The sequence below is a fragment of the Vulpes lagopus genome, chromosome 12 (assembly GCF_018345385.1).
Source record: "Vulpes lagopus strain Blue_001 chromosome 12, ASM1834538v1, whole genome shotgun sequence".
Classification (NCBI taxonomy): domain Eukaryota; kingdom Metazoa; phylum Chordata; class Mammalia; order Carnivora; family Canidae; genus Vulpes; species Vulpes lagopus.
Window position 1 is genome coordinate 69,529,717 of NC_054835.1, and position 25,236 is coordinate 69,554,952.

Genomic DNA, 25,236 nt, shown 5'->3' on the forward strand with positions numbered 1-25,236 from the left:
TAATAAAAACTATCTGCTTGGTATAGATAAAGTGCTGTTGTTTCAAGAAGAGATGATTCTCTGCCTGAGATTATCAAGGAAGACTTCCAGGGAGTCGTAGCACACAGACCGGGCCATAAAAGAGGTCTGTATCATGAAACATCTTCTGGGCAGGGAGAATTTTTTTTTAATAATTTTTTTAATGATTTTATTTATTTATTCATGATAGACATAGGGGGAGAGAGAGGCAGAGACACAGGCAGAGGGAGAAGCAGGCTCCATGCAGGGAGCCTGATGTGGGACTTGATCCCGGGACTCCAGGATCGCGCCCTGGGCCAAAGGCAGGCGCTAAACCGCTGAGCCACCCAGGGATCCCCGGGCAGGGAGAATTTTTGAGCAAAGAAAGGACAGAAAGATATTTTTAAAGCCTTACATTTCTGGTGTGGTATAATCAGGGGCCCTCATTCTGGTGCCTTCTTTCAATCGCCTACAAAATTCTTCATCAATCTTTACTCCAGGATACGGAGAAGCACCTAGAATCAAACGAGAATGGGACATTATTTGATTTGATTCTTTCATCTTGGAAACTCTCATTCTTGAACATCATCACTAAAAAAAAAAAAAATATATCCAAAGCTTCCAAATAACTTTCACCACAGAAAGGTGGAACACAGGAGACGAAAGGGCGCACTGGGTCCACTGACTTATGTCATTCTGTTTGGAGTATGGATGGAGGGACAAAAACAAGTGACTTACCTAAGGAAAATATTTCCCAGAGCAAGACACCAAAAGACCACACATCACTCTGAATCGTGTACACTCTGTCAAAAATCGTTTCTGGAGCCATCCATTTCAAAGGGAGGCGAGCCTAAGAGGGTACAAGACAAGGAATCAGAACCCAACTTAGCACGCCTCTGAAGAAGAAACTTCCTTTTGTTCTCAATGTAGGTCCTGAAGCTTGCAAAGAGGAATTTGGATTCTGTAACTTAACAGGGTTCATCTTAGAAACTTACGTCTCCTTTTCTGACATAATCTGGGTCTTTATAAATATCCCGGGCCAAGCCAAAGTCACAGATCTTAACCACGTTCTTCTCCGACAAAAGGATGTTTCGTGCCGCCAGGTCCCTGTGGATACACTGCAAAAAAGAATCGTGTGTGCGTTCGGGCCCTCGGCACAGCTGATGATTTCTGCATCTGTTGTGACCTCAGGCTTTAAAAAAGCCCATCAGAAAAACCAACTGATTAACATGTGCTGGGCTAATATCTTTCATCAACACTTCAAGAAAAAAATAAAAAAAAAATCTGACTTTTGTTGAGACACACATCTGCTTATTCCATAAAAAGGCCCCAGACTTGGGAGTTAAATGATTAAGTTAGAGTATGGTGATGGAGTCATAAATAGACTTCTCTTAGACACAATTAGGAACGTGTTTCTGGTCACATCCACACATCCCTTTTGCCTGGCACCATATACGGTTAAAATCTGCTATTCAGGGAGGCCCCAGAATGGTGGTTATTTCTAATGAACGCACAGAAACCAGGAACCAGGGGTGCTTTTGGGTTTGGTGCCCTTTGTTGGTTTCCCAGTTCCATATGGGACCGAAACTGACCAGCTCTGAGAAACCATCCCCCGCGGTGCTCATCCTGTTTTCAAAGTGTTGGGTTATCCTAAGGGTCTATGACAGAGATTTCTCGCTGGCCCAGTTGGTTGTCTACTGCACTACAAAGGAGAACCAAATTCCCCTGGCTTTCTCTCCACTCTTTTCTGGTCCTCAGTTTCTCTCTTCTTGGTATCTTCCATCCTCATCCAACTTCCTACCTACTGAGCAGCTTTAGCTCCACCTGGTAGACCTGTAAGGGCATGAGAGTCTCGGGGAGCACGTATAAATGAATGAAAGGCTCAGAGAATTCTGAAACCAGGCAGGAGTGACCAGAGGAGGCATCGCTGACCACCCCACCCCTTGCCTCTGTGTAGCACCTCCCTCTGAAAGAGGCATATTCAAAAGCACACTGTCAAGCATGACTGAGCAACACAGGAGATTCCAAAAACCAGACATCCCCCCTACCTTTCTGCCAGCCAAAGGGCTTCTTGGGTTAGCCCAACAACCGGGTGCTATTCAAGAAACCAGGGAAATTAACGGGCCCCCCCCCCCATTCCCTTTGCAGTCAAGAGACACCCTGACTAAACAGCAGGCTCTGGCCTCTAAAAAATAATAATAAAATAAAACCAGACTCTCCAAGAAGGGCCAAGGGCCTTTCCCCATGGGAAAATCCCATAAGACCACCCCTCTCTCGTTTTCCCTTGGGACAAAGAGCTCCCCGGCAGAAACATCTGAGATCCTGAAGCTCGGAAAGCTGTGCTTTAAGCTTCCCAAAAGAAATGGGTTAGCGATTTCAACTCTAATTTAGGAAAACAAAAACGTTAAGTCTTTCTGCCCTCCCCGCCTCCCGGCCCCCCAAGAGGATGCGGCAAATGCATTTTGCTGACGGATAATCTTTCCTGAAACTTAATTTGAATTTTTCTTGTTTAATATAAAACCATCCACTCTACCCTTCCCAGAGGGGTGACTTCACACCGACCCCGCTCCCTCCGCGGTGTTTACAGCCTCTGGAATATTTGTAACTTGTCACGTCCCCACCTCAGTCTTTGTTTGGCCTACTTTTCTAATTTTAGCTTTTATAATCGCTCTCATCTGAAGCCCGTCCTTCCTGATTTCTAATTATACCACTAACAAATACTTTTTGATGGATGGTGATGAATGTAAAATAAATTAAAAATAGACTCTCTCACGCCAAGATATCTGCAAGGCTCAGTGCCTCACCTCGTCCAGGTCACTGCTCGGATGTCACATTCTTATCAAGCCTTCCTCATCCATTCTCCTTAAAATTGGTGTACGCAACCACAGAAGCATATGCACACACAAACATGCCACTCCTGTATACTCTCTAACCCTTTCCTGCTTATTTTTCCCCACAGTGCTTATTGCCATCCGACCTAGTATGTCTCTGACTTGTTTATATTGTGCACCCCCTGCTCCACCCAATAGGATGTACATCCCAGGAAGGTGGAGAGTTTTGCTCATTTGTTCACACAGCGTCCTTCGTGCTTAGGAGACTGCAAGCACTTAGTAGATGTCCAGTAAGTATGATCGTGTAAATTAATTTCATGAAATCCTTACACCTCCTTAAATGAGCAGAAATGGGGCCTCTCCAACAGAACCCCTCGAATAGTCCCAGCAGTAGAGACCATTCTCTTACAGTCCCAAACAAACCCCGGTAGCTGGCCCTGGACACCTCACTTCCAGATCTGGGATCTGAAGAGCTACTTGGGTTCCCCTGGATCCGTCTTACCTTCCGTGATGCCAAAAACTCCATGCCCTTGGCCACCTGGAAGCTGTAACAGATGAGATGCTCCAAGGTCAGGAAGTTCTTGTACAGATCTTCGGAGACTGTCAGGACATTGTAGGAGGACAGAGATCAGTATTGCCACCAGAAAGTATTTGTTTCTAAGTTAGAGTAATCTTCATTGTAGCACTTGGGAGTGAAACTTCTGGAAACAGAAGCAGGGAGAAAATGCCCGTGTCCTCTGTAAATCTGCTGAATCCCGGTATGATTAGCTTTCATCATACCCCTTAGGAAAAAATGTTGGTTTTTTCCATCTTAGTCAAATTGAACCAACAAATCCAGGAGGCAAAAAGGGAGGTAAATTTGGCAGAGATGGCAGGGAGTGAAAGAGGACTTTTTCTAGTTTGCTGTTTTAAACTGTTGTTTTTTTTCATGTACCCAGAGGGATAAACAATAGTTTCATATCAAGAACTCTAAAAATAAAACAACAATATTCAGGGTCATTGAATCTTTTCTCTCCAGGCTTTGTCCTGGGACAAAGGCCAAAGGTCAAATTATAATCTACAACAGATAACTAAAAATACCAGAAATATGTTTTACTTCTCTCACTTTCGAGCTAAGAAAGTACTGTAAACACCTTAAAACAGGCCTTATGAGGATGCTTTTTTTTTTCCCCCTTCAGGGATATGAATGAGAGGTGACAGGAACATCGAGAGAAAGATGGTTTTACGTAAATCGGTGGTATTTATTTCCGTGCAACTGGTACAAATAAACACTAAGACATTAATGGGTGTTTCAACATGATCTCTTAACTTTGCTCCGATAAGATAAGAGATGGCCTCTCTCCTGGAGACAAATACCAGAGTAAATGAAAACGTGCTTGTAATAATAGCCTTGTAAATATTAGAAAGACGGACAACCATTTTCTCAATGATTTTTTTTTAATGCTCAGGGCTAGAGGGCTCTCAGTGAACAATTAATAAAACTCTTTCATTTTCCAAATGAAGAAATGGAGGACAAATTCCAGGCCAACACCCTTTCTACTCCACCTGAGTACCCCAATCTTTTGGGTTTCCAATGCACAGGCCACCATTTTGTGAGAGAGAAGGATGGGCTGGAGAGGGACCCACTGAGGGTGGGCCCAGTTACATGAGGTCTGGATGGCCTCTCCCCACTCCTCTAGACCAAGCTCCAGCCTCGCACGCCCTGCTTGGCTTCTGAGAGAAAGAAGCCAGATTTAAGTTCTATCTGTAGCCTCATGTCTTGGGAAAGGGAAGCAGGTTTCTTTCACTATTTCATGACTGGATTCTCCCAAGCTCATGCCTCAAGAGGAGCCAGATGTCAGGAAGCCCCATCTCTATATCCATGGAGCTGTCTCTGCTCCTTCTGAGGGAAGCAGATAGTGTATCCTGGAGCTGGAAGGGGTCCTGGAAGTTAGGCTTTGAATGCAGCTCTACTCACAGAGAGCACTAAAATATCACTGGAAGCATAACTGGATAAAGGAAAATATGCTTACCAAGACTCCTCTGAGGAAGTGTGGTTGCAGGAAAGGCTTGATAAGCCCTTTGGAATGGGGTAGAAATAGCAGGTGACCTCTTACACTGCCTCGAAGAGGTCAGGTGACTTAGATAGTGTGGGGCTGAACTGCTTAGGGCAATAGGGAGGCCATCCGACCACCAGAGAGCCTCCTTCGTCCTTCAGGAACAAGGGCGCTGAGCCTCTCCTGCTACCAAATGCTGACCCAATAGTTCCAAAGCATTGATTTGATTGTTGCCAACTGCTTAGACCTCCTGGATTACCTCAGGCTCACCCCAAACTTGCCTCACAACCTAGGCAGCTGCTTATTCAGGGCTTCCACACTTTGCTTTTGGGAAGACTGAATGGAGGCAGTCTAGAAATTCTGGTCTCTTCCAAATATTAGGGAGTATTGAACTTTTCCCATGACAAAATTCCTCGTAACACCCTACGACCTTGTCTTTTCTACAAAAGTGTAGAGAAAGTAGCAGCAGGTACCTTCCTCTTCCTCCACATCACTGAGGGATTTCTCCTCCACAAACCCAGAACTGGCCGAACTCTGACTACTGGTGATGCTGTCCAAGCGGCGCTTCGGATCCATAGTGATTTCCCCAACGTATTCTTTCCCCTGACGGAATCGGGCCCCTTTGGTCTATAAAGAAGCAAATGCACACACCCCTTGAATACAGCAAAAATCTCTAGAAAACAATTACATCTCTTCAAAGCAGACCAGAAGGACATCAATTTCAGGAATATGGAATCTTTGGGCCAAAATCTGGGGCAAGTGTTCTACAGAATAGATTTTCATCGAGTCAACAGAGTCACAACAAACAAATGAACAAATGAACCCCATGAGAAGATCTGTTCCCCAGAAGGTAAAAGAAGGGAAATTATAATAACCCAAAGAAGATTACTGTAATCACAGCATTTTAACAAAGAAAGATTAACCTGCACCATTTTGGTTTTGGGGGGGGGGGTTTAATAATTTAAATTCAAGGGGCTCCTGGGTGGCTCGGCGGTTTAGCGCCTGCCTTTGGCCCAGGGCATGATCCTGGAGTCCCGGGATCGAGTCCCACGTCGGGCTCCCTGCATGGAGCCTGCTTCTCCCTCTGCCTGTGTCTCTGCCTCTCTCTGTGTCTCTCATGAATACATAAATAAAATATTTTAAAAATAATAATAATAATTTAAATTCAATTTGCCAACATATAGTATAACACCTAGTGCTCATCCCATCAAGTGCCCTCCTTAGTGCTCATCACCTAGTTACCCCATCTCCCCACCCACCACCCCTTCCGCAGCAACCCTTTGTTTGTACCACTTTGTGTTTTCCTTCATTTTACAATGCGGCCAGAGCTGAGTTAAGAGATGACATACCTTGTAGGGGACAAATTCATTTCTCTTGCTCCTTAAGTAAGTTGACAGGTTTCCAAACTTGCAAAATTCCACAATCACCATGAGTGGCCCTGCAGACAGCACCGCATGTCAAGAAAGGAAAATGTTTTCACTCACATATCTCATCAAGTGTTTAATACATTGAAGGACACTACAACCTTTCACTGGGGACAGGATCATCGAAATCAGCTGGTCACAGCACCCTTATAGTGTAGCTTTTCTCTTACCAAAAGGCAATTCCACAACAATATTAACCAAAATTTCAGAAGAAAGTCCACCCACTTGCTTTTCCACACAATCACCTAAGATGATCCCATTTTGGGGGGCGGAGGGGACTGCTCTTAAGGTCTTTGCTTCCAAGTTTTTTGAGTTTACTTTTCTCATCTGAACACCTGTTACACAACTAGCAAACTGTAGTATAGCACAATGGCATTTTTAATTCACAGAAAGTTCTAGAACAATTTATAGTGCCCATTAAATCTCCATGAAATAGATTTATATCTAGGAATCTGGCACAGGATTCTAAGTTAAGGAAATTAGGGCCACGGGAGTTGAATGGTTTCCCTGAAATACCAGCAGAAAAATATAATTCAAAATCACCAGGCAACCAGAACCATCCACAGACACTCACCTCCTGGCTTGGTACAGGCACCTAGGAGATTGACCACATTGAGATGGTGGCCAATATGAATGAGGATCTTGAGTTCAGACATGAGGGCTCGGTGTTCACTGTGTGTTGCTCCTTCTACAAATATATGGCAGAGAGGGAAATCATAAATGTGGGCATGAGCTCAGGAAGATTGGTGCTCCCACTGCATGCATGTGTACAAATTACCCTCTAGGGATTATACAACCGTAATCCAATTTACAGACGAGGTGCCTTGAAAGTCAAGTATAAATTATATTTTCCAATTTTAATTTAAATTCTTACTTTAAATGCACCCAGAATGTTTGATATTTAAAGGAATCCATTGTGAAGACTTTTGCAAAGCGGAGAATACATCTGCAAATGGAATCACGCCCAGAGTTTCTTCTCTTACAAAATTGGATTTTCATCTATCAGGTTGACTATGCTGCTCGGGGCCTGATTATTTCAGTGCTTCCTGGTAAGGAAGCAACACCATGTATTAAATATCCTTATGTGTTAGGGGCGATGCTGAAGTTCCCGCCAATTAGTGCCAAGCAGGAAACCTAACAAGGGCCAGCTGGCAAGGCCAGTTGGCACATGAGGCTGATGAGGCTAAAACTGCAAGTGTGATCCTGTACAGACCGGTGCACTTCCCTCTACTTCACACACACGGTCCACACCTCGGACCCTGATGAGCCACCTCAAAACTGCATACCCCCACAACGACAAGAGAGAAGAGGCAAAAGGAGAGGTGGGTTTGAAATGCACAGGACCTACTGGCCAAGGGTCAGTGGCACTGCCTCTGTCAATGAGACAACATCACAATTGGAACCAAGAGCTTTAGATTCGTCACCTCCCCAAATTAAGATGACAAGATCAGAATCCCATTACTATTCGGATTAACAATTGTTTATAAAGTTTATAATTTTTTCAAAGATGTTATTTATTCATGAGACACACACAGAGAGAGGCAGAGACACAGCAGAGGGAGAAGCAGGCTCCCTGCGGGAAACCTGATGCAGGACTCAATTCCAGGACCCCGGGATCACGCCCAAGCCCAAGGCAGACGCTCAACCACTAAGCCACCCAGGTGTCCCTACAAAGCTTATAATTTTTAAAATGTCACCGTGGTCCTTCTTTCCTAGTGCAACCATTATCTTTTATAGGAGAAAAATCTTTCACATATTCCAATTCTAGGAAACATGCTGTTTTTGCACTCTTACTATTTTTACTTATTATATTACATTTCTTTCCATGTCTCTACATGTTCTATAATTATCTCACCAAAGCACCATAATATATTAAGAAACAATTTTTACATAACCAAGGTATTTTTCCCCCTACAGTCAGGCCACTAAGTACAGTTGTATAAGCTACGCCCTACCTGAGGGTTCCCAGGCAAAGTGGGGAAGTGGGTGAAGCTGAAGCCCATCCTCAACTTTGCTTGCCAGGCCATGCACCCTGGCACGAGGCTATAAAAGAGGAACTTTTTCCCAATTTGTACAGAGGTATCACCAAAGCTGTCTGCACGCTTGGCTAGTGGGCTCATCTAACCACAGAGCTGCTGATACAAGCGTTTCATCATGTTTACAAACCAGATGAAGCAGATAGAGGGATACGTCACCATGTAATTTTGCTTTTACCTTTTAACATTTTGACGGCCACTGTCTTGCAAGTTGCTGTCTTGTCGATTCCAAAGGCATCTGCTTCAATCACTTGGCCAAAGGCCCCACGGCCAAGAGGCTTACCTACAGTCAACAAGGACAGCAAACAAAACAGACTTGGACTATTATAGCACCAAAGTGACACGCAGAAATTCCGACTAGATGGGGTCACCATACATCCCAGTTTAATGTAGAGACTCCAGCTCAACTCCCTTGTCTTGGCTTCATTATTTAATACCTCCCCCTTCATTCTCCAAATGTCCTGCTTTGGGTAATTGTACAAGGACCCTACTTCTAAGTGACTAAAAGGATGATTATTCAAATTCAAGAGATGGAATGAATATTCTGAACGTGAATCTAACGTGTGAATAGACTGGATTCGTCTTCATCCTAAAGGAGGAAAAGATGCCCGAGCAAACCCAACATCACATTAATACCACTTGAAAACACACCTAGTTTTAGCCGGTCCCTGGGGAACTCCCATTTGCTGGCATCATAAGGCAGGCGTTCACAGTGCTCATCCAAGGGGAGTTCATCTGGATCCATGACGATGGACAAGTAGCCTGTCTTCAGTTCCCCTCCATTGGCCTGGAAAGCATTATTCCTTCCAGTCACATACGCTCTGTTGTCTGGCTGTTGTTTTTTGTGTGCTTATTATTGTTGTTTATAGAAGCCCCATTCCTGATGTCTCATTTTCAAATAAAACTCATGGAGTTTGAGAGTAAGTCCTATTATAATCCTACATCCAGTGTTCTCTCAACCCCCAAATGAGCTCAAAATGAAGTACTTAAATCTTAATTACACTAGACAGTCCAAGCCCTTTTCTCCTCTAGTGGCTTCTATCAATTAAAGCCCAGTGGTCCAGCCAAAAGAAAGTGGGAAAGAATGTTATTGTATTGAAATAAAATTGTGCCCATTGAGCCAATAACAATGGGAAGAAACAACTCAAAGAGCCCCAGTCAGCTTTCATTAATCATGAAAACCAACGTACATGGGATGGAAGGGAAATGATTTTGTTACCCGCTTAACGGTCCGTAGAACGATGACAAGTAATAACCAGAAGAACATGGCAATCACTGCCGTGCCTACTAGAATAATGACTTCCAAGTTCGTCTTCTCCTGGGCACCTGGAAAGATGCAACTGAATGAGCATCAACAGTTGAAAACTCATACCTTTTGATAGACAAGGACAAAGTTCAACACTAAAGCAAGATCTCAAGTTTACCAACTTGGAAAAAATCCTAGACAATAAGTGTCACAAGCCTCTAACTTGGAGAGAGTCTATAATATTCTTAATGGATAATTTAAAGTTTGCAAAACATTGCCCATGAAAATTTCCAACGATAAGATTCTTAAGGGTAGAAATTAAGGATATCAAGGATAGGAATGTTGATGTCTTAAAAGAAAAACATGAGGTATTTGGAGGAAGAGCAGTCTTGGAAGGAAAGAAAACAGATCACATTCTATAGGGGAAAAAAGCAGCATTTTTTCAATTCACAGGAAGTTCTTGAATAATTTATAGTGAGTGGCCCCTTTCTAGGGAAAATAAATGTCAGGTTTTGCACAGTCTGTTTTCATCTGTATAGAGTTTGAGAAAGATTATATAAGAAAACAAGTGGCCAGAGAGTGATTGGTTACCATGAAGCTGCCTTGGGCCACTTGAACAGCTTATTTCATTCACACCTCACTCAGCCAGTGGGAGGCCCTAGGTGCTCATTACTTTAAATACGTCATCCCACATAATCTTCTCAACAATTCTCATTTTTTAGATGGAGAAACAAGCTCAGAGAGGTTAAGCTCCCTCATTAAGGGCACACAGCATGTTGGGGGAATGGTCAAGAGTTAAAACAAAGTCCATCCAGCAGCCGTTACCCATTACACTACCCCGCCCTTGTGTGGCAGGAACCTGAGAAAGGAAAAGAAGAGAAAGCCGAGATGAGGGCATCCCGAATGGCCTGGAGATAAACTGAATTTAAACCATCCATGAAAGGTAAAGTAGAGGTCGGCAAGGAAAGCTGCAGATGCTCAGGGCTCCAGAGGACAGCTCTGAGTGGGAGAAATTAAATGCCGGAGGAGGCTTTCAACTAGGAGTGATTAGCAAAGAGGTGATAAGGAAGCAATTATCACCTAAGGCCTCCCACTGGCTGAGTGCGGTGTGAATCAAATAAGCTGTTCAAGTGGCCCAAGGCAGCTTCAAAAAGGCTGAAGGACAAGGAATTAACTGGTTAGCCACGTAAGGGTTAACAGTGGAGAGACAAGTACCAACTATGGCTTGGAAGTCGATTCTGTTTCTCTGATGGTCCTACTGAAATCATTTTCTTTTTATAGACAGAGATTTAAAAGTCCATTATGCATAGTATAAAGTTCAAAGATTAAATTGTCTGTATGAGTTAGTGTGTTAATAATATCCCCATACTAACATTTGGGAACCTACCAGAACAATTAAATATCTACCTCTCTCTTTCTTAGTATTCTTTTTGGGAAAAAAGTAAGTAAATATAAGCTCTGTGCCAATGTTCCCACTTTAGTCATGGATAACTGCAAACAGCCAGTGGAAACGAGGCAGAGCACGGGAGACCCCTGGAAGTCCCCGTTAGGACTGGGCCTAAACAGGAAGCACTCTGGAAGTGACAAAAGCACCATGTCACTTGAAATTGCTGTTAATTTCACACACTTGAAATCTTTTTTGCAAGTGCAATTCACGAAATGGTAATAAGCCTACAAATTAGAAAACAAGTCATCGAGATGTAACCCAATTTGACAGATGAAGGCAACTAAAATCTAGACTTTTAGAGACACGTTAGGAAGAGTACCTAAAAATTCATCAGTTATTCCTTCTGTCACCATCCTTCTTTCTTTCCCTTGCTTACTATTCCTTCACCCAGGTAATACAGTTTCATTCTCCACCTCCATGGATTTTTTTTTTTTAAATAGGAGTACACTCCCAAAGAGAAATATTCCGTCACAAATTACCTTTCCCATTTGGGAAAATGCCAGATTTCACATCACTCCTGCATACACATAGGAGTTTCCTTTCACATTTAGACACCCTAAAACTTCCTTTTCAGGGACGCAATGGTTTATTGTCCACAAATAAATTTTAATTGTCTGTAGTCCAAATGAAAACGGTGCACCCTTGTGATTATCTGGATACCATTGAGTTTTCATGATTAAGCACTAATCCTAATGTTTTTCCAAGTATATATAGAGGTAACACTTCCACAACAAGTTAATTGAGCCATTCAAATGGAGAAAAAAATAAGGGAAAGGACAATATCCCAGCTGCCCGGCTAAGAATTTTTCCAAAGCGAGAATAGCAAGGATAGGAAATATGATGCAAGCAGAATGAAAATACCATTATGTTTTCTGGTTAAAATAATACATACTTAGATTAGAAAATTTACAAAGTACAAGGAATATCAAAAATCACCTATAATCCTCCCACCCAAAGTGTCTGAGTATATATACAAGCTAAGTTTCTAAAACCACCTGATGTGTCCATGCATTTCCACTGACCTTCTACTATGAAAAATGCCTCCACTTTTGCACACCCAAGAACACTGCATGCCTGGCAGGTGTAGAGGCCTTCATCCTCCTTCCTCACCCTACGGATGGTGAGGTTCCGGTTCCCATCTTTCAGTATAATGCCTAAGAGAAAAGAAAAACAATTATTTTTATTTGTAATGTAACCTGTGGTGCTTTTCAGGAAAAAATTTAAAAACATAAATGGTGTCCTATCCTTGGACTAGTATCTAATTCCAAAGATACTAGTGATACAGGATACGCTGCTGACTCCTCACCACCCCCCCATTTCCATGAGAATTCAACAAGGCTCTGAATACTTTAATTTTGAATCTATGAAATGAGCCAGACCATAGGCACTAATATTGCTTTTTTTTTTCTACCTAGAACAAATCAAGAAATAATGTAGGATTTAGATCGTGTCCCCGGGAGAGTTCTGCAACCAATGAGAGATAGACATATTCTATTCACCTGAGTCTTCCACAAGTGTCTCATTATCTTTAAACCAGGTAATCTGTGGAGGGGGATTCCCAGACGTGGTGCATGAAACTTCAATGGTTTCACCAATACTTGTAGTCTGATTCTCCAGGTTTCCGGTGATCATGGGCGCCACGCGCTCTATGCACACACACACAAAATCACACAATATTCAGTTATAACTTTTGAAATGGTTTTAGCATCAGTTAACTGATAAATAGTTTAAACTTAGTAAACAGTAAGCCACTGATTTCCTAAGCTGCAAATACACAGAGGTTGATGACAGTACCATTGGTCACCAGGTAAAGTCAAATGAAACAGGTCAGGACAGTTGAGATAAGTCACTGCTCCTCTATGAACATTCCTATTAGTGACTCTAGCTGATTGTCACATCACAAAATGAAGGTTGTCACCTTTATGGGTTTTTCCTCTAATTAGACACGGCTTCCCCCAGGGGGAAACTTTCCCTCCCACGAAAGTTCCAGCAGGTGACACCCTTGAAGTTTGCCATGTTTCTTTTGGAAAGTGCGAAACCTCAATGTAATTCAACAAAGAATACCTTATATTTATTTGGCTTTTTTTTTTTTTTTTTTACAAAACTCAGTTATATTATCTCTGTTGCTCACTTTCAACCCTGGAATGGACAAGAATATCAACCGTATTTCACAGAGGAAAGAGCTGCAGTTCATGGGGCGGGGTTGGCGGAGGGGGGAGGGTAAACGAGTCATCCAAGTCCTTATAACTAAGTAAGCATTTGGCCTAATAATAGAAACTGGTGAGACTGAAAGCCTAGTCCAGTGCCATTCCCACTAAAACACAAAAGAGCAACACAAAAATCCCTAAAGAAAGTCAAAGATCTCAAGAAAATTAAGCCCACGAGTATTTCTTTCAATGTATAGCAAAACTTACAAAATATAGAAATATTTTGTCCACAGCAATCAAATGGAATCTTGCTGAAAGAATCCACTTCAATATTTAGCAAAACAAGATTACCTCATTGGTGAACTACATTAGGGCTTAACAAATATCCTGGGCTCTGGTCTGTTTCTAAGAATAATTTTAGGAAAACAACTTAGGAGCCCTTAGAAAAGCAAAGCAGCTCATTGTGAGCACAAATTTCCTGGGCATGGCCTCCTTCACATCTCTCTCTGAATTCTTCCACTAATTTGAAACCAGACAGTCACCAAGGTGAACAGAAAACACATGGCCATGTATGTGATATGATATGAAGGGCCCTGGCAATGACTTCACCCTAAAATATTCTTTTGACATGTAAGTCTTAACACCAGCAAATACTATCCTAGGGTCTGTCTGAAGATACCTCTTAAACTTGCCAAGGCCTCTGAAGAAGATATTATTCCTCTAAAACTTTGGTATAGATTCATTCACCTGGGCAGTTTGTTGCCCTTCTTAAGAGTAAAATCAGAGAACACATGCATCCCAGAAACTGGGAAGGGACACTCATGAGGGGAGAAAATGGAGAGAGTGGACACAAAGAGAACTTTCCAGATCTGTCTCATTTCCCCAGAGACAGAGGCATGGCTGCACAGCTCCTGTGCAGGACACGGGTTTAGATGAGGTGTGGAGAATGGCTCCCTGGGGCATTTTACAAAGCTATCAGCTCATTAAAATCATCATCCCATTGATCCCTATGCTGGACTACATGGGATAATCCAGAGGTGCAGGCAGTGAGTGCAGCACCCCTCCCACAGGCTCTCCCAGGTCCTAAATAACTCTTCATGCAGCAGATGCCTTCCTGAGCACTTACTATGTGCCACTATGTTCCGTGATGCGAGCTACAGCAAGGAGTAAGAGAAAACAAATCCTGTCCTCATGGACACAGAGACCACAATGTGCCATGGCTGCCCTGTGGTTGCCTGTGTTTTCATCTTGTCTACCTACTCACCACTGTGAACTTCTGGAACCTTCTTAGCTCATAGTAGGCATTCCATGAATACGTGTCTACTAAAATAAACAAATGCCAAGGATAAAGCAGGAATTTCCCCAGTTTAAGCTAATCTCTTGTAGATACTAGTGAAGTCCTATCCTTAGAGCTGGAGAGGAACATGTTATTTTCTCTTTTTAATACATCACTTCACCACTATTGGCCTCTTTCTGCCTCCAGAACATTCAGTGAATAAGGCAAGTGTGCACCAGTCTACTTCCTATGCTCCTATAGGACAGTGATCTTACAGTCCCTAAAAGTACCACATTGAAGGCTTTCCAACTGTCTTTGATGACCAAAATTGCCTCCTTACCTAAAACTGTGAGCTGTCTGACCACACAATGTCTTTTCTTGGTCTTCCTGTCCTGAGCGAAGCACACATAGTCTCCTTGGTCCTGCAAGGACACATTCTGGAGCTCCAGGATCAAAATGTCACTTGTGCCATTAGAGAACGTGGTGGCATTCATTCTCCAAAGAGCATCCAAGTTCTTGCAAACAGGTGTGGGCACCTCTCCCGCATGGACTGCCAGAGCCTGTGGGCCAGACTTGTACCACGTGAGGTTCTCAAACGTAGTTCTGTCTGCAGTGCACCACAAAGACACGCTCTCCTGCTCGGTTGGCTGGGTGTCCGGTTGCAAAGTGATTTCAGGGCCCCCTGAAATATAAAACCTATGGTTAGAAAATGGTGATTTAATTTGGGCAACACACTATTGTCTTCCTGTTGCCTTCAGACTGCTATAAAGCACCAAGAGAAGTGAAGCTCTAGCAATCCCAGCAAAGGAATACAAGGAGACTACCAAACTAGACAGTTCGGGCTCCAAAATGTATTATTTTACCAAGATGCATTTCCTCAGATACGTATCAAGTCTCTCCTTTAGGCTCAAAACACAGCTTTAGAGATTAAAAAAAAATCCAAAACATATTGAAAGCAGATAATTATACCATGGAACTTTAAAAATTAGTTCCTCATTGACACATCACACTCAATGACACTGAAGCTATATTTATGACAACAAATTAGCCCGCACTGAACTCTTGACCACCTAGTCCGGTCGGCTAAAGCTTAACCATAAAATTAAGATGCACAATCAGAATCAGCAGCACTGGGCAGAAACTGCCCCTATGTCATTGCAATTGCCTCCGGAAAACCCAGCACTGTCAACAGCTCAGCAGCAAGCTGATGGAACCCCAAGAGGCCAAGCGCTGTGCTAGACTGGGATGGTGGAGCCATAACCGTGATGCAGGATTTGTGGCTAAAAAAATATGCGAAACCATCCTCTCCCCTGAGGGAATGGGAGAGTCAGTTGTACCGACTTCCCACGCACCCAACAGCTGGCTGAGGAGTCTTCATTTATGAACCAAAGCATCCCCAATCAGCCCAAGTCCTCTTCTGAAACACCATGCCACTCCGGAATGGCAAGGGCCACAGAGCATCAGACAGCCTAGTGCCCCCTTGGCAAGAGATCTAACCACCACCCCCCTCCGCCCAAGGAGAGCAATACTCACTGATCACGTGGAAGGAGATGACCCTCTCTCCTCTCCCAACTTTATTGACGGCTTCGCATTTGTACAAAGCTGACACATTGGCTGCTTGGATAACAAGGGTACTTACAGTCTGTGGAAAAAAACAAATCCCGGGCTGTAAACGATGGAGGCTGTGTTTATGCTCATGCTTTCAGACTAAAATTCAACCCGTAAGACCTGTCTGTTCCATTCACACTACTGCACTGACCTCTCTCAAATCCATGCAATTATAATTACTCCGGTGTGGTTCATGCAATACACAAAACAGGCATTGGAAACCGGAAAGCAAATAAAGTGTTTCAACTCAGCACTGTACTCATTTCCATACTTGTAAAATCAGAATCCCCTTACAACAGATGCAGAGATTTAACAGCATACATGTTTTATCTTTCTCTGATAAGATATTAATAAGTCGACGGCACTTCTCAAAGCCAGTGGTGTTTTCAAACTAACTTCATATGTCAGTATTTTATAGTACAATTAACGTGACCATCAATCGCTAATACCCCTCGCACACGACTGCCCCGTGCTTCCACGCCATCCTTCCATCCTCCCATAAAAGAGAAAGAGAGAGACAGATTTTCAAATTAAGGAACTTCGAACTCACTTTGTTCTTTCCTTCAATTAGGGCAAACTGATTCTTGTTGACTTCAATTTTATTTCCCCCCTGGAAGTCATCCACGTTTCTCCATTCTTTACAAGTGTATGGGTTTGTCATTAAGACAGCTTGGCTATAAGGAAGAAATAAGAGCTCTCATGATGCCTGAATTTTTCTTTAGTTCAAGTCCGTGGCAAGGAAAGGAGTGAGACCTCGGTTATTATGTTCTTAGAAATAACTTTCAACGCACCCTACCACGTTACACGATTTGGCGCCAATTAAAAATAGGCCTCGGCAAAGAAGGAAAAGGTTCTAGGTAGATTCATTCAGGATACAGGAGGGAAACAGCTATTCTGGGAACAAACCTCCATTCATAAATTGAACCGACAAGACAATTCAAGTTAATTTAGTTCAAAGGAAGACAAGGAAACTAAGAAGTCAATTGGGCTTCTTAAAGTAATCTCCCTGGGACTGTGGCCTTTGTGGAGGAAATGGTCAGCATCTGAGGAAGAAACTAGTAGTGGCCATCTCAAAAACAACAACAGGAAGTGAACTGCGCGGGGTGGTAGTGGGTGGCCTGTTGTTCTGTCTTCCTAAGGATGTCTGGACTTGTGTTAGAACCTGATAAGCTGGGCCTAAGAATCCAAAGGCTGCATCTTGGCCTGTGGCTCCCTCACATCCATCAGCTCTTCCTCTGAGATGGACCTTCTCTCAGATAAGAAGGAGACAGTGGTATTCACCGGTTGACTGGAATAAGGAGAAACCCCAAAGATTGGCTATTGGCAAGGTGGGCAAAGAGCCTGCGTTTCGAGAAGTGTGCACACCAGGGCTAATTTAGGAAGAGAGAGCTAGCTAATCTCAAGGTGGGACATCCCAAGGAAAGGCATCTCCTAAAACGTTATGACATGGAGAAAGATGGTAGGATCGGAAAGGACCACTTGGGGCATAACTTTCTTAGGAACAGCCTTCTTGGGGTGGGGGGCATGGAGTCCTACCACAGTGTGGCCGTGAGAAATGCAAAAGAGCAGGCAACTAGAGGACGTAGGCCTACTCACGCGGGCTTGTAGGCGCACTCCTCCAGCTGCCAGTACCAGCGGATGTGGTGCGGAGGGGGGACGGCGTAGACCGTGCATGTCAGCGACTGCGTGGAGCCGTACTGGTAGGAATCCACCGGAGAGATCAGGGATTTCTCACCGATCTGGGGCGGGACTGGAGATGGGAAAAGCCACTTTTTAATTGGAGATCCTCTTTGGGGAACAGAAAGCGGGAGTTTTCATCAACCCAAGCCTAGGATTTTGCCCTCCTTTTCTTTTTCAAAGAACAGCTAGACTTGGAAACAGGCGCTACGACTGCCGGTGACACCCATCATCCTCACAAGTGGAGGACTTTGTGCAAGTCTGGCCACCCTCTGCCTCGGTTCTTCTCAGTCCGCACGATAGGGGGTAACTCTCCCTGTGCTCCCAATCTCAAAAGATCAGAAAGAAAGAAAATCATCCTGATTGTACATTCATTACGTGCTAGCCGTTGTCTAAGTGCTCTGCGTGGGTTAATCCATTTAATCATATGTGAGAAAAATGAAACAGAAAAGTTAAATGACTTGCCCAAGGTCACCCACCTACCTCTCCTCCTCCTCCCTCTCCTTCCTCCACTTCCTTCCCTCCTTCCTTTCTCCCTCCCTTCCATTTCTCCCCTCTCCCCCTTCCTCTTTCTCACTCTTTTTTTTCTCTTTCCTTTTTTTTGGCTCCAAAGTCACTGACACAAAACTCTTCTCCCATCACTAGCAACTTAAGGACTCAGATTATACTCTCAAATTTTCACTTTTCTATGTTAATTTTATATAGCGGGGTAAATACTAGGGTGAATCAGTTGTTTAGTGACTTCGTGAGTTCTTGAGATGGGGTTATACACTGTCCATTTTTACATCTTTATTTTGTGTTCATTTTCTTTCCCCCGCCCCCCACTTATTAGCTTCTCACCATTCCCCAGCCCCCTACTCCTGAGTGGCTTCTAAGTGACATTGCTGGAACCTGTTTTCTTTATATACTCCTGAAGCTGAGATCCCAGCAAAGAAATGAAGCCGAGCTCAGTGGACATACAGAGTGGTGGCAGGATATACGGGGAAGCACCTTAATTTACAAATGAAGATCCTGAAGTTTTATTATGCCATGCCAGTAGGGAGAACAAAGAATTCCACAGAAAAGCATTTCCTAAACTATGTTTGGGGCAAGAGATTAATGGATTTCCAGGGTGGGATGGGGGATGCTCTGGTCAAAAAACTTTGTTAAAGCCTCAATACTTTGTCTCTTCCCCTGGAGAATGGCAATATACATGGATATTATGTAAAGGTCCTGATAAGTCCTGTTATACAGACACCTATTGTACATTGACTTAATATCTCCTACACTTACTTGACCATGTTCCTCACCCAGAACGCTTTCCGACTGGAAAAACGACATTCAAATCATCCTTAAATCAAAACCTTAGTATCTCCCTTTATAGCCTCAGAGTCAGGTAGGTCCTAGTCTCTTGTTTTTTGGGGTTTTGTTTTGTTTTGTTTTGTTTTGTTTTAATTGTTAAACTACCAACAAGCCAGCAGTATCAACCTGCAAAGGCCTTCTGAGTTGGAACCCGCCTGTGCAACAAACTAGCAGCTTCCCACAAAATTCAAAAAGACTTACAAGTTTGCATGCCAGGTGCCTAATTCCATGAGACAAGAGCAAAGGTAGTACGACAACTGTCCCTGTAGGCATTCTTATTTCATAGCATACTGCCGTCGAGTGTATCATCTACATCAATACTGCACTTGACACCAAACAATCCACATACACAGCCTCTTAGGCTAACATGTCTAGAGTGCAGTGTCCTACACCTCAGTTTGACTCTACTGCTCTCGATCATATTTATAAATAGGAGCCCATTCATGATGTCAGTGAAGCAACAGGTGACAAAGGAATGGTGGCCTGGCTGTTTAACAAGATACAGTCTTAGTCTTTATAATCAATTTTGGGCAGAGAAGGAAAACTGAATGAACTCACCATTCACAACCAGAGATATCACGTGGCTCTGTTTCTCCTTTGAAATGGGGTTGGTAAGGATGACAGTATAATTTCCTGTATCTTTTTCACTCACTTCCATAATCGTCAGGACATGCCCCACTTTTATTGTGTGATTGGACTCAATGGGTCTTCCATTTTTATACCTATGGCAAAAAAAAAAAATCTCAGGAATTAGTATCATTTAAGGGTTTGCTTTCAGGTGGAACAACGCTTTGCATTCATTTGCAATACATACCATTTTATTTCAGGGGGAGGGTAACCAAGGTACTTCACAGGGATTCTGACACGATCTCCCACAGTGGCTTCCACCGAAGATTCCATGCCACTACCAAAAGCAACAAAGGGTTTTTCTGAAAGAAAATAAAAATAATCATTATTTTAAATGTCAACTTATTATAAATGATCATTTGGTTTAGTTTTTTATTTCAAGTGAAGAGTCAAAGATCTGGAGAGTCTGCACTGCCACAGTTCAGGGATTTCCCCCACACTTCCTTTCTTTGGTCACTGTCCAGCTTCTCCCACACAACTGGCTTCTGCATTTGGTTTCCTCTCTCTCCAGGTGCATACTACAAGCTTACTGACTGCTCAAGTCTCAACCAAGCATTTGCTTTTGTGTGAAGCTCCTCTAAGACCTCCAGGGATCTTGGTTGCTTCTTCTCCGCTCCCCTGGAACCTTTTATCTACCTGCCATATGTCCCAAGGACTCAGTCCTCAGACCACTTGTCTTTATCTACACCTTCCCCCAGACTCAGCCGTAAACTATCATTCACATTCCTCCTAAATTTGTATTTCCTCCCCGGCCTTCTCTGGGTTCCCGGTTTATATATTAAATATCTCCACTCGGATGTTTAGTGGGCATATCCAAATAAACACACCCAACACTGTTTCTCCAAATCTTACTTCCCTGTCAGTCTTCCTTATCTCAGTAAATAAAACGACCATTCGCTCACTTGCTCACACTAAAAATTCAAATCATCTTCCATTCTTCTCTTACCCCCTACAGCCATTGAGTCAAAAGGCAGATCCTGCTGGCTTTAGATTCAAAAATATATCCAGAACCATATCTCTTCTCTCCACTCCTACCTCTACCAGTTAGTCCAAGCCACTCACCATCTCTCACCTAGATAACTGTAACTAGCCTCCCAACTCGTGTCCCTATTCCTGCCCTTATTTCTCTGAACTATTATGAGAACTATTTCTCATAAAATACATAGTAGTCCTATAAAAACATAAACCAGCGCATGTCTCTCTCTGCTCAAATCCTTCTATGAATTCCCATATTATAAAATCCAAAATCATTACCAAGGTCTCTAAACTGGGTGCCATATGAATCATCACCTAAACTGAGACATTTATGTGTTATTATGTGACATTATTATAAGGGAAAGAGAATAAATAAGAAACAAGGCTGTTTGTTCAAAGCCCCACAGATAGTAATTAAATCCAGGCCTCCCCAATTACAAAGACCATGCTTATTCACATAGGCCTCTCAGCCTTGCAATAAAATGAAAATTTTAAAACTATCTTCGATAATGATATTCTGCTTATTATACTACGAATAACAACATCAACAACCACAACACGTAAAATTTAGTGAGCACTTACTATATTAGCTCATCTCATCATTAAAGTTGGGATTTGAACCCAAGCTATGCTCTTGACCTATAAGTCATATGGCCTCCCTAGCCACGTGACCTCAAAATGTCTTCTGAATGGAGCTCAAAAATGTCTTCTGAATGAACAAAATAGGAATCACTAGTGACCTAAAGGTATTTAAATTATCCCACTTCTCAAGGTACGGCATAATTCCAAAGGAGATCTTAGCTTACCGTGGATCCTGATGAATGTGCTGTTCCTCTTGGTCATCAGCCCACTGGAAGCTGCACAGGTGTACCACCCTTGGTCACTCCGGGTTACACCATCTATAGTCAAGGTGCTCAAAAATTTCTTCATCTCACTCCCAGACTGGGTTTTTAGGTCCCGGTTAACAAGTTTTTTATGCTGATGCTGAAAAAGAGTTCACTGAGTTTTCAAAGTCTAGCATAACATTACCTGGTAGCTTCTAGATACCCACGAGATCAAGTCTTGGCCCTCGGAGAACACTATTCATGTTAATAATAGGGACTTCAGAACTTTTCACATGATCTAGACAACCAATATATTTGGTTCCAGGAGAAATAAATGGAACCAACTGAATGAAGATTTTTAAGGCCTCACATAGTGGGAATGAGATGGGTAGGTGCTGCACAAACACAAGCAAATATGACCACTGCTTATGGAGAAGTATGTCTCATGCCACCGTTTAAAGACAATTTCCCTAAAAGCAAAAATAGAACAAAGACTTTGGAGCACAGAAAAATAATGCAACCTGAAAAGATGTAATCACATAGAGAAAACTAATCTTCAGAGCCTGATGGTAGCAAAGTGGGACAGAGTTCTTGGCATTGCATCAGTTTTACACGGATGCTATATGTTCTGCAGTTCTTTTAAATTGTGTGTGCATGTGTGTGAGTGTGTGTGAGTTAAGGCCCTTACATTTTATCTGGCCAGAGAAGTCCCTATCTCTCAAACAAACTCTGTTGGGCTTATTATCAAAGTATTGAGAGGTCTGGCTTTCAATTGTTAGTGTTACCTTCAAAGAAGGGTATTCCCAGTTGAAGTCAAGCCCTACGTTTAGTTCAGTTCTTACAGTACAATTTAAGACAAGCCTCTCTCCAACAGACAGCTCAACTCCGTGAGGGGGGCTGAGAATCACGTCATAAATCTTGTACCCTAGAGCAAGTAAATTGAAAACACAGAGAAAGAAAGAGAAAATAAATGTATAACTTTGCACAGATTTTTTTTTTTAATGATGCAACTTCAGAATGTGCCATATCATTTTTCCCCTAAGGGCCTCACCAATACTTGGTAACTCCCAGCAAAATGGCCTAAGAGACTTACAAAGCAGACCTGAAGGAATCTCAAAGACAGCCCAGTGGAGAGAAAAGCAGTAAAATTTGAGTAGTCAATAGCCAATGAAGCCAGCTTTAGTAAATTACTGAGCTTTCCATAAAAAAGGTATAATTAAAAGAACTGATGCCAAGCAATGCTCTGAACATTGAATTTTCCATCAAATATGCTCCCATAATAATACTCTTTTCCATCCTTGGCCTTGGCAAGAAAGGAGAAAAACTCAATTGCACATAGGTTTACTTGGTAGAGAAGAGCAGATGTAATAAACTGCCCCACACCAGATCTTAAAATAATATATTTTTCAATATCCTTTGTTCTTCTCCCTATATCTTCATCTCCAGGATCTTAATAGAGGAAGCCAATCTTTAATATCTGATATTAATCATATGGAAAGAAACTGTCCACTTACCTACAACCACAACTATGTACATAATAGACTGGTAACTTTCATCATTAATTTTTGCTTCGCAAAAGACCATGCCAGCATAGCTGATCATGTAGCTGGGGATAGTAAAGCCTTTCTTACTGTCCCAGGAAATTCTGTTTCCATCAGGAACAAACCTCTTTTCTGGATACCTCTGAGTAGAAAAAGAAACATCAAATATTGAATAAAGTGCTTTCCAAAAGTGAAAACCATGCAAAATGATCACTAAGGAATTCATCACTAAAGAACATAAATTAGTTTTATTTATTATCATTTTGACTCTTCTGAAAGGATCTTTAAAACAAATGGTTGATAATACATTATATATAGCTACCCATCTTAACATCAGGAAAACATGAGAGATGACTGAAGAAGATGTAACTTACTGCACAAAGTGACACATTGAGGTTGGAAATGGACCCAAGACATGGAATCACCACAGTTTTATTTTTGTTCTCAGTGATGTACACAACTCCATGTTGGTCGCTAACAGAAGCAATAAATGGAGACCTGTAATCTAGAAGAAAATTTAACTCCATTAGTTAATGGCATTTGCTAGAAAAGTTGATCTTGTTTCAAGTTCATAAACTCTAACCAGAGAAGTCAATGATTGAGAATGACATTTCACACCAGGCAAAGGAATCCACAGGTTGGTGTGCTGGTAGATATCTGGCTCCAAAGATATGCTACAGAAAGGGTATACGCACGTGTGTGTGTATGCGTGTGTGTGTGTATGAAAAATCTGAAAGAAAACTCCTAGAATGAAACTGACTCTTTTCACTAGGATCATCAACAAGTAGAATGTATTTTATAGGTTTCACATTTAAGCAGATGTTAGATTATAATTTTTTTCAAAATGAAGGAACATGTTTCATTTTTCATATACACTTACATATACACATATACATTCTTCTTATATACGAAACATTTTTCAAGCACATAAAAGTTTTAAAGTATTTTTTTAATTTATAAGTAATTTTGAAGTTAAATCTATACTTTACCTATTGAATTTTATTAATGCTAAAAAAAAAGCATATTCTTTCTGTAGGCAAAGAATGTCCAAGGGCCATGAAAATAAACTAATGAATCTCAAAGGAACTTTAAAATAAGCAGAAGATAACAACTTTTGGGTTCGATTATTCAATGGAAAAATTTATGTGCGTATTTTAAGGCTGTGAACACTAGATACGAGATTCTTTATAAAATAATGTTCAGTGGTTGTTGAATTTAGTTTAAAATTCAGCAGTCGTTAATATCTTCAATGACAAAAATTCAAAAAGCCACCATGGCAAAAAGTGAGAAGAAAAAAAAGAGATTTTAATGTCATTCAAACATCGTTCCTACAGTGTGTGAATACACCACTGGGAAAATAGTCCACTCTCCCGAGATAGAGTCGCTGTAGTGTGAAGTCGTGCTTGAAATCTCACAGAGATAATGGTTCAGACTGCTACGCCCAACACACCTGATCGAGCTTTTCCAGAGCTCTTCAGGATAACTGGTCCAAGTAAAGAAAGAGTTAATTAAACCAAGGGGAGAAAGGCAGCTAATTCCCTGCAACAGCAGAAGTTTGATTTCCTTCCCAGCTGGAAAGCACAGAAAGGCAGCCAATCCAGCCCACCACATGCCATAGCCATTATCTTATGAGGCCAAGACCCACTTCCTGGCTCCATCCATTGCTGGAGGGAATGGGGTCAGAAGACTAAGGAAGTAAGGTAGGGACCGGAGGGGACAAGAGGGGACATTTAAAGGGCCGTCCATAGGGAATACTTCGGTGCTTTCTTTCTCATTGTTAAACTTCATGACCAAAATCTTGGACAGCTCACCTCCTAGAGCATTAGGCTTAGACAGGAAGCAGAATTTAATGGTGTACCCAAAGATGGGCAGTGCACAAATAAACAGTGCCAGGGATTGCTACTTCTTAATAGGAACCTACCTTCCAGCCACATACTATGAAATATTACCAAGCTTGCTTACAGAACAAGTCTTTGGAAGCTAAGTTAACCCCTTACGTAAGACTAAAGCTATTCAGTAAATCAATTCTACTTCAGCATTCCAAAAAAAAAAAAAAAGGAAATAAACAAAAGAAACCCAAACAACCACCATCCTCTCAAAATAAAATATTTACTGTAACTCATGAAATGAATTTTCACATGTCTCCAGGTTTCCTGACTCGGGGAGAAGGAAATAACGAGATATTATGGGAGAGGTTCATCTT

General features: G+C 42.1%; 1 protein-coding gene across 1 annotated transcript in view; it reads right to left on the reverse strand.

Annotated features, from left to right (window-relative positions):
- KDR (kinase insert domain receptor) overlaps positions 1–25,236 on the reverse strand; it is a 43,804-nt gene that overhangs the window by 10,478 nt on the left and 8,090 nt on the right. The window contains exons 4-25 of the mRNA XM_041725322.1: positions 23,408–23,538; positions 23,007–23,175; positions 22,278–22,417; positions 21,475–21,652; positions 19,881–19,995; positions 19,625–19,788; positions 17,645–17,798; positions 16,599–16,722; positions 15,974–16,082; positions 14,781–15,122; positions 12,517–12,663; positions 12,040–12,171; positions 9,544–9,650; positions 8,976–9,111; positions 8,503–8,607; positions 6,863–6,976; positions 6,214–6,302; positions 5,338–5,491; positions 3,331–3,428; positions 993–1,115; positions 736–847; positions 413–512 (exon numbers count right to left, since the gene is read on the reverse strand). Of these exons, the coding sequence (XP_041581256.1) occupies positions 413–512; positions 736–847; positions 993–1,115; positions 3,331–3,428; positions 5,338–5,491; positions 6,214–6,302; positions 6,863–6,976; positions 8,503–8,607; positions 8,976–9,111; positions 9,544–9,650; positions 12,040–12,171; positions 12,517–12,663; positions 14,781–15,122; positions 15,974–16,082; positions 16,599–16,722; positions 17,645–17,798; positions 19,625–19,788; positions 19,881–19,995; positions 21,475–21,652; positions 22,278–22,417; positions 23,007–23,175; positions 23,408–23,538 (3,043 nt within the window). The remainder of the gene's footprint in view (positions 1–412; positions 513–735; positions 848–992; positions 1,116–3,330; positions 3,429–5,337; positions 5,492–6,213; positions 6,303–6,862; positions 6,977–8,502; positions 8,608–8,975; positions 9,112–9,543; positions 9,651–12,039; positions 12,172–12,516; positions 12,664–14,780; positions 15,123–15,973; positions 16,083–16,598; positions 16,723–17,644; positions 17,799–19,624; positions 19,789–19,880; positions 19,996–21,474; positions 21,653–22,277; positions 22,418–23,006; positions 23,176–23,407; positions 23,539–25,236) is intronic.